Source organism: Necator americanus, chromosome IV (genome assembly GCF_031761385.1).
Source record: "Necator americanus strain Aroian chromosome IV, whole genome shotgun sequence".
NCBI classification, from domain to species: Eukaryota; Metazoa; Nematoda; class Chromadorea; order Rhabditida; family Ancylostomatidae; genus Necator; species Necator americanus.
The window spans coordinates 20,757,697-20,777,583 of record NC_087374.1 but is presented as its reverse complement, the minus strand read 5'-3'; the positions used below and the strand labels follow the sequence as shown (position 1 = coordinate 20,777,583).

Genomic DNA, 19,887 nt, shown 5'->3' with positions numbered 1-19,887 from the left:
CTGTCGTTGTGGTGCATTCGTACCGCTTGCGTCAGGCGCAGACTTGCAGTCGTTGATCGTCGCAACCGCATCCGTTCAATTCAGCACAAGCATTCGAGTGCGGCTTTGCCTGCGGTAACGCTACTTTTTTCCCATCTGCCCTAGTTATTCCACTATATCCTGACCTCTAGACAAACTACGTTGACTGTTGCCGCGTGTGGCTGTGTGTATGTGTTTGTCTGAGCGTCCCTGGCATTAATGTGTCTCGACTCCGCCCCGGTTAGCACTTTTGTTGATTCGCCTCTCGTTCCCTTTCGCCACACACACATACATACATACGTACACATATATCAGCACATACATGCCACTCACATTACCTTCCTCCTCCGCAGAAGGCGTCGAAGATCTTGATTTTGCGCCAGGTCCGCATTCGCGCCCGTCATTCGCTCGCGCTCGCCGTTTTCGGCGCTTCGCTTGTTTTCTTGTTTACTGTTTACCACCACAATGCTGGTCCGTGAGGGTTGTTTTTGTTTGTTTGTTGTCGTTAGGTGATGCCTGACGGTGTAAACAGGCTTGCTTCAATCACTAACGCCCGCTATAAACCATACTCTATTATTCTACCACTGAGACGGTACAGTATTGGATCCAGGCGTTTGCAAAAATTCAGGTTCTATCCCCATTTGTTTCCTGGCCGCATCCCTGCTGAATTTATGAACCTCCCAGTTCTAGAACTATGCCTCAAGAAGTTTTGAGGTCTTGCAGCTACAACTGGAGTATGAAAGGAGCATCTGTCCGTACAGTGGTAGTCCCAAAATTTTTTACATCACCTAGTAGACCTTAGTATAAATAGCTAGATCATTATGTAAACGCACTTGTTGTTATGACGAACCATACTCACTTGCCATTGGCTTTAGAACAGAATCATCTGTTCCTTGAGCAAATTTATTTCACATTTTTTCTTTCACGGTGTCTCACATTGTCTATCTTATCGTACTAACTTACTGAAAAATGAATTTGAAGTGATCTGAACAGACCAGATACCGATTATTTGTCGTTTCGGTATACTGTACAATCTTGGGGAATTGAGACCATCTTTTTTCGAAAGAACGTAAGGGGTATATTTCTTTACAAGAGTGACGGATTGGACAAATTATAATCTATTGCTACCCTTTGAATTAGCGGTGCATGCAAAGAGCTTCCTTTGATGATGTAGCTTTGTTCTGTGTTGATACGTAGTGTGTGCTCATTCGATCTGACATGTAGTGCGTTCTCCCAATAGACAATCCTGCTTTTCACCTTTTTATAGCCGGAAATTCCTTTGAAATCTAGCATTGGGTGCTTGTGACTGTCATGTGTCTCAAGCAAAAACTTTTAAGATATGCCGCTCTAGAAATAATCTTACTAAGACAGACCTCAAATTCCTATCACATTCGCAAGGCCTACGAACTAAATCCGCACTATAGCACTTGTTTGTGTTTACCACAAATTGTTTCCCGCCTCCTCTATGGCTTCTTATCAACTTGCACTTCCCTTATCGGCAAACAAAATGTCGAAGATCATTTAGGAAGACTCGCCCGTGCCGAGTATGCTGTCAGAGGCTCAACGGCCTCCTGCGGATCCAACTGGTGCTACAGAGAATTTGCTTATGCTCGCCATCCAGGAGCGCCTACAGAATCAACTTCGTCCCAATGCTAACCTATTCAATCATCAACTGAACCTTAATCAGACGATCACTCAGGATGCCAATCGGCTATTCCAACAAATGTTGCCGCTTCTTGGCCTACCGCCAATCTTACCTGGACTGCCGAATCCGCTAGATTTAGGCTGTCTGCCCGGAACATCCATGACACATCCATTATGGCAGCACAACCTTTGTGCCTGGCCTGAATGTAATCATCCTTGTGAGAATCTAGCTGTATTCCTTAGTCATTTATCACAAGCACACACTTTCAACGAAAGGTAAGCAATCTTCCCTATGTTTATACTTTTCTTTCAGTGCACATTTTTTTCCTTCATAGCCTAGTAGCATCATCCTAGATGCAGTAGACAGACTCTCGCCGTTCTATATCCATTTAAAGAGATGTTTCATATTCTGTACAATCAGATTTAGTACTAGTCTTACGTATTTTTCTGTATTCAACAGAATTATTGTCTTAGCCTGTTAATTGTACAGAGAAGTTACTTTTATGGGTTTCGATTTCATTTACCTTTCCTTTAATACCTTCGCGATACGTTCTCATTCTTATTCTTGTTTTCTTCCATTTTTTTCCATTACAGAGCTGGACGACACAGGTGATATGATCACTACAAATAAATAATGCTTTTCCAATGAGAGAAAAATATTTCTGACAGCCATGTGTATCTGACTTCACTAATTACTACTCTAAGAAAGCAGTCTTTAAATTCGTTTCATTTCAACATTCAATTCGTTAAGAATAAGATGCAATAAATCTTAATTTTATGCGGAAGAAGAAGAAATAAGTTCAACTGCTTACCCAGTTATCTAAAACCTGACATTTTGAGCATGCTTTATATAGATTTTAAAGTTCGCAGTTTATACTTATCAGTTTGCCTAAGTGAATCGTCGCTTTGTTCTTACAGAATTGCTTTATCGCATATTGTATCTCGCAATTTCCTCATACGGAATTAGTTACCTATTTGCACAACATCCTCTACAGTTTTTTAAAAATACTTTTTTAGTTCACAAACCTTATCACTTCATTGTTTTCGAGTGGTGTCCAAAAGTGTGGCGACATGACTCATAGTGAACCTGAAGTCTGACACATTTATAACACCGACTGGGAATTCTTCATAGTTGCTCGTTGGATCGGGAACGCCGAGCAGAACTACTTTTTTGCTCATTTGATTCTCAGTAACCTTGATATGAATAGTAATAGTGCAGAAAGAGTCTTGGCTGTGGTGTATATGTTATTTTTTTTATTCCTATCGGTCACGACTTTTCCACTGGCACTAGTATTATTAGTAAATGGCACTAAATGAAAATCTTATTTACAGCTACATTTCTTGTTTCGGATCCTATATCATTAATGGCTTGCCTTAGATCTACCTCCGATATGCGCGTGCAAGTCGAATTGGTCGATAGCCTCGAGCATCGCTTAACAAAGGAACGTAACCGGTTGCAAGCGATGATGCAGCACTTGCATATGAAACAATCGCCCGACACCACGACGCCAACTATCGGCAAGGTAAACGCTGGGGAGAATTGCACAGCCGTTTGTTGCTATTATTTTGATTTTTATTTGTTGTTTAGATTGAGAGTAACACATCGCCATTGTTGTCTCCAAAACAGGAACCTGCATTCTCAGCGATTTCCTCGCTTTCCACACAATCGGCTGCAGTTCAGGTTTGTTTCCGGGTATTTTCTGATTTCATGAGATGCATTTTTAATACTTGGACCAGTGAGAGATAGCGCAAGATGCTGCTTTGATAAGTTATTGCTGTCTTTTCGTCGTTCTTGTTATTCTGCCCTTTGTCGTAGTGTTGCTGTTGGTTTTCAAAATCATTTGCCCTTGCAAATAGTTACGCTTGCTCTTGGGTTGCCCTTTCGTGCACGATTTTGCATGAAGTCAAAAGTATTTGCGCTGCAGTGCTCATGGAACCAAAGTTCATATAACGGTACGTTAGAGCAGAGCAGTTCCTTTAGCTTTCAGCGCCTCAGCATTTCTTGTTTCCTGAACACTAATCTATTCTGTTCTCTCACGTCATTTCTCTCTCACTTTTGAGCGATCAGCAACCGTTGTTCGGAAGTGTACTTGCTGAAGGTAGAAAATCTAGTCGCATTGTATCGTAACTGACAGCCTAATACAGACTAATAGCTCTTGAAATATTGTCACGTAGTGCTTGAGTGTCGAATTTTTGTTGATAATACATCAGAAAGTTCTTAGGGACTTTATTCTTGAATCTCTTTTAGGTCAACCCTCTTTATATTGATTTTGTTCACAGTTAATATAATAGCGTTCAGTTTGTACGAAGCAATTGAACCGTGGCGTAATGTGGGTTCTTGATATTGCTGTTTTGCTTCTTCTTCCATTGACGTGCTCTTCCTTCCTTATCTCTTTCCTCTTTTTTTTTCAAAAATAATTCTGCAAATGAATGATGGTAATCGTGGAACAGAACCTATTGCTTGATTATAAGTTTTGTTCAGCGATCGCTGGTACAATATCGTTTTTGCCAGTCGTGATTTTTTTAATCGGAGGCTGTCATTGTACGTGCAAATCATACATATTGACGAGTGGTGCCTTGTACCAGTGCTGCACTTTTTTCGTTTGTGCCGGCCGATCTGTCCGTCTGTTTACACGGGCGATCGATGCGGCAGATAAACAAAACATAGCGGCGAGAAGTTGCTTGAACTTGTTATTGATCGGTCAGGAATAGGATGGTTGTTAGCAGTGGACTGGATGAACCGCAATCTTACAGGTACTAGCGGTACCCACACTTTCACATGTGAACCCCCAGGACTACACAGCTTCTGCAGTCGTCAATTCTGCAAGTTTCGCTGGAGTATGTTTTTAGTGTAGCCTGCCAACCCCTGTGTAGGATAAATGAAAATCCATCAGTTTTGAAGATGCCAAGTTCGTACTAAGCTGATCTCTGGTTCTTATCGCGTCCAGAGTGACGCAGTCGATAGGGAGTCCAGTTGAGTAGTAAATAGTAAATATAGTCCAGTCCAGTAAATATATCGGAGAAGTATTCATCTCTGTATAATGGATTCCAGGGGCTTTCGGCTAATTATCTGAGATGGTTGTGGTAAAACTACCGTGCCATATCAATTACATCAATTTGGTGCGAAGTGTCACTCTTACCGTCACTCTTACGTTTACAGTTGTAATTTGGAAATCAGTTTTTGACATCTATTATTCTGTAGTAGATGGCTCAACATTATGTCTTAAGATTACACAATCGGTCCCGATGAACAATATGTGATTAACTCTGTGTTTATATCCTTTTAATTACATATAAATGGTCGTTGATCCTTGAAGTCAACGAATCTAGAACACGCTTCTAAGAATTTGTGAAATTCTTTGCCCCGCCACCTTTCGGGAACCTCAAACAGGAGAAAAGGAGCTTTTGTGTACCCAAGACTTCTCATTTCTATCATTCTATTTATTGGGTATTCTTCGCTCCTCTTAGCCTTTTCTATACCGCTTCGACTTAGATTGTGATACAGTAGCGCGCCATTAGACATGGTAGCCTCAGTGTTTATCAACGCTTCCCGATTTCCCGAACCAACATCGGCATCAGATGCAGTGGCGGTGACTGCTGTTTGGCGTCATGGACTTCGACATCGATCCAGTGTGGTAGATGACTGGCGTCCATAGCAGGAGGAGGCCTTGTGCAGCAATCCGTGGCATGCACTTTGAGGCTGTGTACGGATGTATGTATGCATGTGTGTATGTACGTGAATGAATGTAAGTGATGAGAACAGCAGCTGCGACAGCACCGACTTCGGCAAACAAGCATGGTGACGATTGGCAATGAACGAACGAATGGCGGCGCCCACCAGAGTACATTGCGTAATGTACGTCAACAGCAATGCTGACATACAGCAGCCGGAGCAAGAACGGCAGCAGTGATCGTTAAGTTGGCAGTTACACGTTGTTCGGGCATGGGTCTGTTGTGACAAACGGTTGCGAAACATTACGTGTAAACAGAAGTGATGGTGTCTCACGGAAGCGTTTGGTTATGCTATTCATTACTGACTAGTGCATTGCACTGGAATAACTTGTTGAGTCGAATGACAACTTATGGAGTTCGGTGATGAGACGAACTGAATGGAAGCGCCTGATTATTGCGCAGCATCCGCACATTAGGTATTGATTAAGACAGTAAATTACAGTTGGAGATACTTGTTCTTATAAAAATAAGTATCCATCGTTGTGTATGAAGTGTTGCATTAGCTCAAAGCGTTGGGAGTGAGACACGTATTTAAATTGGCACATCATTTCGACCCTCTCAGTCAGGCTCCTCTTCTTCGTCAGACGACGATTTTGGCGCATGACAATGGAGTTCGGACCTTCATCCTTTGTACTATCTACCAGCTATCTTGCATGATTGTGCTTGGAAATCTTTTGAATATGATGACAATATCAACCATTTAACCTTCAGAGCCGCCGTATAAAAGATTCGAAGTCCATTTTTTTCAGTGGTCGTAAACGCGTGGAATTAACCTTACCAAATAAATAGGGGTTTTGCCATATCGCATTTAAATCTACTGGCATTAATTGGAAAAGCTGTTATTCCAATGGTATAACGAATGAACAGCTGCTTTTCGTCCAGTTTTGTGTTCTGGAATGTTTGCCACACGCAAATGTACGAAGGCTTAAAAACCGCGTTCCATATCGTAACAATTCCCCGCAATTTGTATCCGAATAAGGAAATCGGCATCTGTAGATGATGATGAGTAAAACATTTACGTCACTTCTAAGCGTCTACCACTTTCATCGTCACGAGGATCGTTACGGCGTGAATATGTGTCAGTTTTATGTGTTGTGGCCTATTTTGGCGAATTCCGCTACGCTAACCATGCGGATACAGAAAATGGCGTTATGTTACGTTGACGACATCGCGGAATAGTACAAATGCATAAGTGATCGGGCAGAACCTAAATTTGTCTAGTTTGCAGTTCCAGGCGTTACTGCTTCGGGGTTACCGGATAGTCTATGGTTCAGAATGATTTTTTTTTTGAAAGCAATGCAAAAACGCAGACGAAATTCAAACAAAAATGTTTGCATATATATATATATATATATATATATATCCATGCGCAGCTCTCTGATAGCATTCACCAACACCCACAAAAAAGAGATATCCTCCGGTGTTTACTGATATCAACACATCGTTTTTAGCAATTTGTTTGTGATTATTTAATTTCGGTCATATGTATGCTGTTATCTTGAATTGAATGCTTTGGGATAGCAGCATTCATATGATTTTGTCAAGAATCGAATACGGTACGTATGTAGATGGACACCTTTGTTTAATGAAGCATTTGTTTTACACTAATTTTATGTTCGTAGATGAAGATGCTAAATGCACAACACAATCGAATATATTGGAATATATTGCATTACTCGAGCTGTTTTCTTTTTTTTTGCGAACGGTGCTTTCCCTTGTGGGTTTTGCAGACGTGATAAATGCCGCATTCCAGATTGTTGTTGTTGACCAGTTGAAACAAAGCAGCGATCTCTTTCTTCACTGAGAACGATCGTATTGATTGAGGGCTTTGCGAGAAAATAACATCCATGTGCTTCGGAAAAATATGCACAAACTCGTTAACTGAACTTTTTGCTACTCTCAGTTCAACCATGTCAACCAAATCATGACAACTAGAAATGCACATATAAATAGCATTCTGCCGCATAGTGCTGCATTTCCTGTTTCTCTGCAGGAATCTCCGATTTCAGTTGTACATAGAGAACAGATGTAAACATCGGGAATTTAGAGTGAACATTCATTGTTCATGAAAACAAAACAGCCTACAATAGGCATTTCTGAGGTATTTTCGCAGCATTTCCTAATCTCGGTAGTTACGTTATCCTGCTTCAATTCTTGTAATTCTTGAAACAGGGCGGGATTGGTGAAATTCAAGTTTTTTCACAGTGATTATATGTGACGACGATATGTGACGTTTAGAAAGCAGAGTTCGCTACTAACTACTTCAATCTAATCGTGTCAGAATCTTAGGGATTATCCTAATAAAATGACTGACTTCCATCTATGATAGCACGAACGTAAACACCTGTAATGACTTCGTTTTCTTTCCTCCGTTTTTACCAAAATGTCAATGGAACGTTCCGCTGATACGGAAGGCACTGTCGTGTGTCGCTGATCGAGACATTGTTTCATTTTTGATCGTTAATGTTGTATTGATGGCGTCATGACGATAGCAGCAAAAGTGCAGCACATTGTGTCAGTCACTCAGTGGTGTCGGTCAGTCCCGTCACAAGGTGTCTGATGTGTACAACATACGATACACCGACGTTACTCACATGATACATCTGATTGTGTAAATAACACACTGTCGCGACAACACAAGACGAACTGTGAAGTAGTGATAAAAGAATCGTGTTGGCAACGAGTCAGGAACGCACAACTTTCTGCATAAGGGTGTGGCGAAAAGATATTCCGCACTGTGGAATGCTGAAATTTGCTGAAATCCCAGAAATTAGAGCTGCGCAATGATGGTTGTATAGTGATTAAGGTTGTTATCGAAACATTTTCTTAGGTTTAGTAGGACAGGAAATTTACACATTTATGTTGTCATGTGAACGCTCTACTAACTATGCAAAATCAAATATATCAGGAAGAAAAAAATCTTGTTAACTTGCAAAACTGCTGTCGATATTCCCTTGGTCTTGTTCCATCCTTTTCCAATGTTTTCAAGCCATTGTAGTCTGCCTCATTTTTTGATGGGTAACAAATGTCATCCTATCTTCACTTTCCGATTGTGATCCTGCAAATGTCGCAAAGCTGAGAATTGATTCTTTTTAGCATGTATCAAGACGCAAAATTAATCTAATTGGAGCTTCTTCCAAGTTGCCGAAATCAGAATGTATGCATTTCGCAACAAGCGCAACTAAAAAATGAAAAAGCTACGGAAATCCTAGAATCAGAGGGCCAGGAGGATTGAAGGCATCACCCCACGAATCTGGAGTGGTACGGATTTCCGGTGGAGTATTTGTGTACGGGATCATAGATTACTGAGAGAAGGGTGACTCCGTCCATTTCTTCCTAATTGTAGTAGAAAACGGCCCGAACAGTACGGCTTCGAGCGTTCCGGCGCACTTTCTTCCACAAGGAGTTCGATTGGAGCGCGCCAACCTTGTGCACGCGCGCATCTTTCAGGCCGTTTTTTACGGCGATTAGGAAGAAATGGACGGAATCACACCACTTTCCATAATCTACTATCTATAATCTACTATATACTATACAAATATTGCACCTGAAATCTGCACCACCTCAGATTCGTGGTATGCTGCCTGGAGTGGTGCGGGCTTCTGGTGGGTGCATATACTGCGTTGTAGTTTGTGGAGAGGAGGGTGATTCCGTCTATTTCTTCCTAATTGCCGTAAAAAACGGCCAGGAAGATGCGGCACGCGCACAAGGCTTGCGCGCTCCAATCGAACTCGTTGTGGAAAATAGCGCCCCGGAACGCTCGAAGCCGCATCTTCCGGGCCGTTTTTCACATCAATTAGGAAGAAATGGACGGAATTACCCTCCTCCCCATAGTCTATAACCCCGTTTAGGCATAACCCCCCTGGAACCCGCACCACCTCAGATTCGTGGGGTGATGCCTTTAAGTTACATGCAAAGACTCTTCCGATGACGTCTATTTAACCATGTAGAATCTCAACATTTTCCATACCAAGTTTTTGACATGGTGTTCACCAATACGAACTCGGGATTTGAAAAAGAAACTAAGTAAATATTTAGAGTTCACAGTCGCCTTGTTGGATATTGCTGACATCGTCGAGATGGCTGTTTCGTTCCGACTTAGTCCTCAGGATTTTCGTACGTTTTCTGATCCCCACATTTCTGGAGCGAGTTTTTCATTTCTGCTCTGCTCGTCAGAAATCCGTCCCTTATCTTCACCGAATACAGAGAACAACTCCGTTTTGAGAATTTTCTCCGATTTCTAAACTAGTAGCGAGGAGCATTGTTTATTGAGATCTACATAAGGGCTTTGACATTTAGGTTTATCCTTATTGCCCGGTTACGATAAACAGCTAGAAACGGCTAATTAGATAACGGTTCGAAACTGTACTCTACCACATATAACATTATGTATATTGAGAGTTCCATGGAGTTAATGTTTTCTTCTTCTTTCAAGATTTGGTCATTGCCGGATTTGTATGTGTTTGATTGTTATAAATTGAAACACGCCTGAGACAAACTACTGACGTCAACAGTTTTGGCACACTGCCAACATATGTATACAACAGAAGCAACAACAAAAACAGCATGTACACCCACAACAACAACAACGTCAGCTGATGCGCATTGTTGACGTGAGTTGCAGCCGGCTGGGCCAATCCGGTAGAGTTCTGACCTCTTTCCCTTCTAGAACGTGTTCTTTTGCTTACAGTGCGTCTGTCTGTAGAGAGGGCTATGTTTTTGGTAGTGGGAAGTGGAATTCGCTAAGAGGCGAACTGTTTTGAGATAGATCAATTGGGTCACTGGCGGACACGAACAGAGATGCATGTGCGTGTTTGATCGAATTCTAGTTATGCGTTTTCGGAACGGGGGTTTCGGATCGGGAATGACGTCACTCCAAATTCCTTAAATTTAACTCAAGTGCAGCAGTGTTTTAAGCATGTGAAACTATTCTAAACGTTGCAAATAGCAACAGGACAGTTTTCAGCACTCATGCAAGCAGTAGTGTGTCCTTAGAACGAAAACGCTACTTTATTCAGCGGTCAACGCTAGTACATCGTCTGATTTTGATTTATTTTCGTACGTTTTGTTTGGTGATAATAATAAGATGTGCAGCGAGAGAATTTACTGGCGCGCGATACATACGCTGCTAAACACAAGTCTGCCGTATAGTGCGTTCTATTATAATTTTATTGAATGTAGTTGCAGCTTATTGTTCCAGAATCTGAGAAGAGCTGAAATTTTTTTGTAGTTGCGAGGAAAACAGTATATTTTCTCTCAGTGAAATAATTATGAATTAAATATAGTGACATCGTTTTATTAACAATGATGTTGGCATTGGAATGGTTTGTTCTCATGCTCCCTCATCTTGTTCGCATTACTGTAATTTCCATCTTCTAACCTTTTTCACGGTTTGCTATCTGAAATCTTGTTAGCACCTTTCTACAGGATTCCTAGTGAGAGCATTTTTCAACGTGGACGAGATAAGTTCCAAAAGGGGGTAACGAGTAGTTGATGCTCTTTATCACTCACTATACTGCCATAATCAAAACAAAGATCTTTTCTCAGCAGTCTATCTATTTCCGTTTACCGTAGTTTTTTTCTGTGAATCTTTGTGTTGAAATTTCCTCAAGTTTTTATGACTAGGTCATAATTTTTTTGCTTCCTTTTTTTATCTTGAAATTCAGACTGTAAAATCTTATTTCCATTTAGAAATTCCGACTTTTCCTCTTGGAAACGTAGTTCTGAGAAATTGCTTGATCCTGCGTTGAGATTGTTTTTATGACTTCTTTTTTTTCTCTCATCATTTGGGAAAATCTACAGTCAATTTTCCATATAGAATGAAATCCAGTCGCTTTACTTTCAGTCATCCCTGCCTTCCGTCTCGTTGTCAATTTCGGAAGCCGCCACCACGCCGATGTCGATACCGGCACCCTCGGTGGTTTCCTCCGAAGGTTCTCCGAATTCTGGTGACCCACAATCTCAGAAACCCTTTGTGCCGAGGAGAAGTCGCATCTCAGACAAATCCGTGCTTCCTATCTCTGCAGATATTGCTCGGAATAGGTAAGGAAGTACCCCATATTTTCTTCCCATTGTTCTTTTTACTTCTCTTGAAAGAACGGTAGTTTGTAGCTTTTCAACCGATCATTTGTATATTAGAGTTTTTGTTTTGCGTTCGTACAGCTACGTACTCATTCATTACCGTAGTATTTTGTAAACGTAAGAACGCGCAAAACCTGCGAACAACGCTCGATGTGTAACATTTCGCGCATCATCTCCTTTTGCTTCGCTTACCATCGGCTATTGTATCTTTGTTGATGTTTCATCAAGCGGTATGTAACGAAAAGCGAACGATGCGACGTCGCGTTGTGACATGTCTTCTCACTCGCGCACGTCACTAATGGCGAACATTGTTGTCTTAAGCGAGTTAATGTGAATGCAGAGACTGAAATTTATGGCTCAAGAAAAGCAGCCGTGTGAACTGGATTGGTGTCACGTTGATGAGGTGAGTGTCCTCGCGTTGCCATCTGATTCACACCTCTTTAACGAACAATGTCTGGACGCTTGAGAGCTTCGCTTTTTTTTTTTGCTTTTCACCGAGTTTGAGTCATTGGACGGCGTACGACACAATGTAGTCATGGACTCGTATTTTGAGATGAGAGAATTCGGTTTTTTTTTGTTGTAGATAGTTGTGTCCCTTGTGTAGATAGGTCCTACATGTTCTACGTGAGTATAAAACGGCTTTTTCTTTGGACGTGGGAGAATTTGATTTCCCTATATGTGGTTTTTGTTTTTCTTAATATTTTCACTGAAGAATTTGAAAAATTAATTTTGCTTGAAGAGGTGCCTACTTGAAATGTATATAAATCCGCAGGAGATTTAAAATCCTTGTGTTTATTGTGGCATAATGGCGTCAAAGCTGTAATTCATTAGTTGAGTGTTCTTTGAAAATAGGCAACATACTGCGTAATGCCCTGTGACGCAAACTCCATCTTCCCGCAGCTTTCGATGTTGTTTTGTATCATCAGTCTTGGTAGCCAGCTATAACTTGAGAGTATTCATTTATCCGCTCAATTTTTTTTTGTTCTAAATTACATTTGGTTTTTTTGTTACGGCTACCAACAAAAACAGCTGACTTTGTGTGTCAGATGTGAATTTATATCAAATATCTTTTTACTTATCTTGTTAGAACTTGAAGCATAAAGAATATAATCTATATGAGAAACTTAAGTCTTAGATGAGACAGACGCTCAAGAACTTTGGGTGGAGTGATGAATGCAATGAGAGAAAATGGATGCCGTGGAATTCATGGTCTCCTTGTTTATGATAGAATCGTCCTACTTCTTCACTTTTAAAGAAGAGGTTTATGAAACGGTTTACAGTAAAAAAATAACTTTCCTTTAAACTTAATCAGCTGATTGTCTCTGGTTAGGACCATTACGTCGCCGATGATCCTGATCAACCCAGTGCGGTACTGGTTTTTCGCTCGCTGACATTTGTTAATGAACCACCACGTACAACTACCATCGCGCTGGAGGAACGACGCAAAGGCGGATGCGCTGCGCTGAAAATTAAAGAAAAGACTGATATGCTGTAGAACCTAACCGAATCGTGATACGTGCTTACACACATGAAAGATCCCTGCAGGATAGTTGCAATCAGCTTGAGATAACAACTATATGCTTACAACCACATTCACACACATTATCATTAACGCGGCAAACGGGTGGGCAGTTAGTCAAACTGTGAGCTTGACCTCTGACTAACCCCTAAAATCCTATGAATCTTTGGGTTGAAGGTCACTATATTATATGTGTTTTCTTCAAATGTGTCGCGATAATCTGCGTTAAGGTTGGCTCATCTCTCTTACGTCATCACAAGTTTCATTTGAGCCGTTTGGGGGAAATTCGAGTTCGAAATCTCTATTTGCAAAATAAGAATATTCTAGGAAAAATCAGCATTTCTTAATTGCAGAGATTTTTACCGTACAAACGATGTTCGCCCACCGTATACCTACGCATCGCTTATACGACAAGCGATCATGGAATCACCGGAATGTCAATTAACCCTTAACGAGATCTACACATGGTTCACAGAGACGTTTGCGTACTTTAGAAGAAACGCAGCCACATGGAAGGTACTGTAGTATTTTGTCATTTGTTCTATTTGTTTATACCTACATTTAATATCATTTACACACCTTCCCATTTGTCCTCAGTGCTATTCTTATCTGTTGTCGTATGAATCACATGAGTGGCGCTCATTTATTGTTTTCATGACAACGGATTGCCTGCGCTCAGACTTCTTGGAATTCCAGCAGCGTAGTGTTCGTGCTTTTTCTAAAGCGTCTAAACAAGTATGCTGAGGGATGGCAGCTGTGCTGTAAAATATGCAGGAGTACATGTTGTGTGCGGCACTATCATTTTCTGCATGCTGCAACTACGCATATTATAACTTTTTTCCTGCAAGCTCTGCACTTTTGATAAGTATTATCTTATCGTATTTGAAGATATTGGAACAGGGACGTGCATCTCGCATAAATTCAATTTAGCTTCCGTGTTGTTTTCCTGCAACTTTACCCCAATGCTCAATGTTCATTGATTGCTTCGACGTTTGTGTTGTTTGTTCCACAGAAGAGCATGCTTATCCTGGCGGCCTCGATGTCTCCTGAGCAAAGAACGATCGAAGTTGTTACTTAATTGGGGGAAGTGGAAAGACCTGCATATTCCGGCGATGATTACAGCTACCGGATCTAAAAAGAGGAATTCGATCAAAAACCATGAACTTTCAAGGATTTACCTCTAAAAAAAAGAAAAAATTATGTTCGCAGTTATTTCCCTGGAATGAGATCATTATAGTGAAGGATTTCTTTACCACTTCTTCTAAGGACTTTAGGCAACCAGCTGTGGTTCTCACCATGACACTTTATCATGACCAAAGTTGATTAAATAAATGATTCAACTCTGAATAGACACCTTCTCGTTCGTCAGCCGTAGATGTCCGCATTGCTGGATCAGGTGAATTACCCGAGAAGTCCTCGGGTATGGGACTTTGAAGTAGAGATTTCCTTGAGAAATGATCAGTCGTTTAGCTCTTGCTAGGTTGGTTTATTTCACTGCGACTTTATACTCTGCACTAATGGCCTTGATTTCCCTCGTTTTGGTTTAGAAATGTCATTTTTCGTGCTGAGTTACAGGAATCGATTGATACGAAGTATACGTGTCATGTGTACATTTAATTCCTTGATCCCAAGGAGATTTGATTGGTTGTTGGGCTTGGTGCAGCCATTAGCTTGGGGCATGGACAGATTCTGAAGGAGATTTGTTGGCTAGAGCAAAAAATTAATTTACAACGCTTCTAGATCATTGTGAACTTTATCGCAATCTTGGATATGAATCAGAACTCTAAATTTGCAGGTTTATAATTATTCCATCCAAACATTTAATGGTTAGCGTAAGCAGATGCAGTGTAAATTTATGATATTTTTTTATCCGATAGGCAATAAATTAATAATGACAATAAAATAAAAATTAAAATATGGTGGTAAATATCCCCGCAGTCCTCATTCCCATGTAAGTCCCCCATCTAAGTTTTAGCAAATTCGTTGTTGTAGGGTCGTGACAAAGCGCGCATACAGTTTCTTTTTTAACTGTCTGTAGGTGGCTTTGCAGTTGCCTTGTCCACTTTTTGACCATTCTCGTCAACAATTCAGTGATTTAAAGGCATCACTCCACGAATCTGAGGTGGTACGGATTTTAGGTGGAGTATTCATATACGGGATACCAGATTATGGAGAGGGGGATCATTTCTTCCTAATTGCCGTAAAAAAACGGCCCGGAAGATACGGCTCCGAGCGTTCCGGCGCACTATTTTCTACAAGGAGTTCGACTGGACCGCGCCAGCCTTGTGCACGCGCGCATCTTCCGGGCCGTTTTCTACGGCAATTAGGAAGAAATGGACGGAATCACCCTCCTCTCCATAATCTACTATCCCGTATACGAATACTCCACCTAAAATCCGTACCACCCAGATTCGTGGGGTGATGCCTTTAATGTCTGGTCTTCTTTTTTATCACGATTTTCATCTAATAAACTGAACGTACACAAAAAATGCACTCCGATAATTCCAGTGATGTGTCATCCATCGCATCCTTTTCCAAACGCGCATAGGTGCAGAAAAAGGGCCTTTCGCTGTCGCGGCTGTTGTTCGATGAATGTCATGACCTGTTCACGACAATTTACGCTGTACGCAATAAGCGTACGACGAAGCGATTGTTGGAGTCAACGTTTGTGCGGCTCTCAACAGCAGGTCGGCGGTGTTCTCTGTCAACAAACCGTCTTCGCATGCAACGACCGGCTCGTTTTTTCACGCCCTCATTTTGCAAATTGAGGCCAGCGTTAGTGTGTTTCGGCGAAGACGTGAAGGAGGAGGAAGAGTAGACATATAGTTTGGCGGGGATCAGCTTAAGATTTTGATTGACAAGGAACTGGGATACGCAGCCTCAACAACCGATTACATCGTTGGTTTTCAGCGGATAGAAGATTTATTCTTTGAGAGAAATGCTTCTCGAAATCTTTCTTCAAATGAAAAGAAATGTTTGAATGTTGCGGAATTATTGTTTTTACTTTTTTTTTTCGTATCAACTCACACAAAAGGCGTCGACAAAAATGTCTAAATCACTCCAGAATAAATGTTTCCTTTTATTCTGGTTTCTAACAAACGATCATCGTAGTCAACTTGCAACAACGACAACCACAATACATCGCAGCGCGCAAAACAAATTTTCTTTGCGTGGCACTTCCAGTTAAAGGCAGCATACCACGAATCTGACATGGTGAGAGAATCCACCGCAAAAGCTAGAGATGGAACTGTATATTGCGGGATCAGGGATGGTTCGCTCACCTCTCCCTAATCATCCTAAAAAACTGCGTGGGAACCGCTCTGGTTACTACGAGAAACGTTAGAACGCTACTCTCTGTATACGTTTTGGTACTCTCAGCTACCTATTCATAGGTTTCACTTGAATAAGCAGACGAGGAGAACTTGATCGCTGCGCAGCTGGATGCGGCGCGCGTTCAAAAGTGGAGCGTTGCAACTGAAATCGTCGTGAAAAACTGAATCTTTCACGCTTTTTTTTTACTACGATTATAGAGAGATGAACTGAACCAACCCTGATCCCGCAATCTACGAACCCCTAAGGAGTTTGTCCATCGGAAATCCATACCACACCAGATTCGTGGGGTGATGCCTTTAAGTGATGAAAAATAATTTGGAAATGTAGTAAGATCAAAACTGGTACAATTGGTATGTTACATTTTTTTTGCGACTTTCATTATGTCAAATTTTTCGTACTGCTTTTCTACTGTACTTAATTTTTTGTACTACTTTTCCTATTGAGACTGCGCCCTACAAAAAGATGAATATCAGTGATATTCATCTTTTTGTAGGGCGCAGTCTCAATAGGAAAGGTGTGAACTGTTGCTTTAGCTGTTAAGCGAACGAAGTGACTGCTCACTGTGGTTCTGCATTTGGACAAAGTTCCTCATTGTGGATTTACTCGGAATCCTTTAAAATTGGTAACGAAAGTTATTTTAGCTCGATTTTTACCACATTTGCTTCCTATTCGTGGATCCAAAATACCACCATAGAGAGAGTATTCAATGACTCCACCATTACCTACTTCTCAAATGGTTTCTCTCGTTAAAGAGCGCTTGTTTACGACATCTCATTAACTGCGCCGGGCCCTGGCAATCTGTTGATGTATGTCGGTGGGTCGCACGCGTGTGCGCAATGCAGCAAAAAATCGCCTTGCACTTACACAAGTGCGTGCCGGCGCCGCGTTGTTGTTTATGTTGTTGGACAACATGTTAATGGGATTATCGATTTTGTGTGGAGTTGGAGACAGTCGTGGGATTTATGCTGTAAATATTGGTTTCACTAATATGGATTTAAACAAATGCTTTCGTCCAATCTTCACAGCCCTTTGTGCTCGGAAATTTTAGGTGTTGCAAAGTCTAGTACGGTCAGAATTACTTCTGGAAAGTCCTAGGTGTATTTCTGACGGAAAATTCTACTGGAAACGTGAAAACGGTTGAAAAGACTGGTTTATGGCGAACTTTGGCATTCTTTTGTTCAAAGGAGCTTTTCTTCGTGCTGTCATGGGTGCGTTGTTGCAGTGTGGTCCAGTTCCGTTTTCTTAATATTAGTAGTCCAGTTTTGCTAAAAATGTTTTCTACTCAATGCGAGATATCCACTCATGGCGTCTCCCATTCCTAGACTTGGAATGGTCCTGGGGGCGTGTCACCTGTAGTTGTTTTGTTCCATATCGAGAACCAATCACAACGTGCTGTGGTTGGAATTTGCTAGGAAAAATTCTTAAGTGAAATCTCTTTAGCGCATGGTATTCTCGAAAGTGAGTAGGCTTATCATGTTATTTTGTATGATTTTAGAATGCTGTGCGACACAACCTATCGTTGCACAAATGCTTCCAACGTGTTGAACAAAATGTGAAAGGAGCAGTGTGGACCGTGGACGACAGTGAATTTTACCGTAGACGGCCACAACGTACGGCGGCCACCCGAAGTCAACCGAACACTCCCCTACCGGAAGAAGTGAGAAATGTTTATCGACTGAGAAATGGCATCTACACGTTACTCTCTTTGTTTTGAATTTGTGTAGATGTTGGCGCAGCGGCTTATCGATCAAACCGCATTGAGTATGATTGAGAACCGAGTGGATGGCAGTGTGCACCTAGCTGATACTACATTGCTTAACGGTGGATTAGAAGGAGTACTGTCTTTCTTGAGTAAGTGTTTTGCTGTGCATCTCTAGCTGCTGGAATGTATTCGATTGCTTTCTGATTGATTTCCTTGATTTTATGCTATTTTAGCTAGCACTGGCGACGGCAACCCACTTTCTTTATTGTCGGCTGCCGCTGCGGCTTCTGAACAAAGCTCATGTTCTGTCACACCGAATTTGCTGGTCAAGGAAGAACCGCGAGACGGTTCAATCGAAATCGATGCTGTAGCACAAGCGGCTCAGATCCAGAATCACCTGAATGGTAGATTAGGTGTGTCGAATTTCCATTAGTTTATTTATTGGGAGCGACCATGCAATATTTTGCCTTTCTGCACTATTTGTTTGTGTTGATGTGTTTGCTCAGCACATCCAGATATGTGGGATTGATTCGAGGAAATTCGTATGGAGAAATGAGGGGAATTGTACTATGAATAGGGACTTTCAATTGAAATTTTCCCTCTTCTATAAAAAGCTCTAGTTTTAAGCTCTAAGTTCTAGAGTTTCGAAAAGTCGATTTTGTTGGGATTATTGCGAAAAAATGGGGTCTTACGGAGTGCCATTTTCTATCGAATTACCCTCCTTAGGATTTTCACAGTTTGTTTCCTTTCCATTTTAGCTACTGGATAGTTGTCAGACTTTGGTATTAATTCTGATACTAATCCTTCCAAGTGTATCTTGGACTTCTTAATGATGGATGTGGTCGTCCAGTAGAAGTGTCAATGTATTGGAATAGATGGCGTGGGTATTTCGTATTTTTAACGAAACTCCACAGTACCAGCTTTGATCCGTTGGCAATGCACGATTAGACTTGGCAGCATCAATTGTACCATATGTATGTAAAAGTCAGAATAGAATTCTTTCTTTTAAGTGGAAGATTTCGTTTGTACTAACTTAATGTACTTTCATATCTTGCATGTGGCAAAAAAATCGCCTATGGTGGACAAGTTCTATAGCAGTTCTCATACTGTTGCTATCAAGATTCTAAGGCAATAATTTTCAAATAAATCTCATCTTCTTTCAGATGCTCATGATCCAGATGCGACTCCACCAGCTGAGGATGAATCCAGACTGGTAGTTGATGAACAACCTCAACCGCCCACTCCGACAGTAGCATCAAGCTGCTGACCACGCAGAATACCTTGGCTAGTTGCCAAATCAATAATGAACCAAAAAATTCCGGGGAGTCGACTGCTGAAAGAAATCCCAGCCAGTTCGCTTCTTTGAAGCTGTGTTCCGTATGTATCCTCTTTGTCGATGGATTTACGAACTTTCAGATTCCCTTTTTTGTGTGATGTATTTACCAGTCTTGTGATGTTTTGACGTCATTTTCTTCTTTTTTTACTTTTGTCTTTTTTTCTCATTAATATTACTTTTTTCGCGAAGATGTTGTTCGCCATTGCTATCATTCTCAAAATCCGCAAGCGTATCGTCGCATATATTCCAGACAATATCATCCATTCAGGGCATGTTTCATTTGTTTGTCTTTTCTCCAAGTGAATTTTCTTTGTTTTAATTGTATTAAACTTGAAATTCAATGCGCTAGTATCATTTCACTGCAAACGTAAACACAAATTTATTACGAATTCTAAGTTTTGCGCCGACGTCGTCAGTTCTCAGGATATTGTTTGTGTGCGTAATTTTCTTCTGTCTCAGTCCTTTTGCGGATTTTTTTTCTTACAATTAATGTAGTTATATATAGGGCATAAAGCCTATCCA

General features: G+C 41.1%; 1 protein-coding gene across 1 annotated transcript; it reads left to right on the top strand.

The window, feature by feature from the left end:
- Window positions 1-1,564: 1,564 nt before the first annotated feature.
- Window positions 1,565-19,296, top strand: RB195_002128 (uncharacterized protein; the record flags this gene model as incomplete). The annotated part of the gene is made up of 9 exons (XM_064199226.1): window positions 1,565-1,938; window positions 3,041-3,185; window positions 3,251-3,343; window positions 11,240-11,436; window positions 13,348-13,510; window positions 17,823-17,984; window positions 18,052-18,178; window positions 18,263-18,442; window positions 19,193-19,296. 9 exons carry the CDS (start codon window positions 1,565-1,567, stop codon window positions 19,294-19,296), a joined length of 1,545 nt encoding a protein of 514 aa, XP_064055107.1.
- Between the last annotated feature and the right edge of the window lie 591 nt (window positions 19,297-19,887).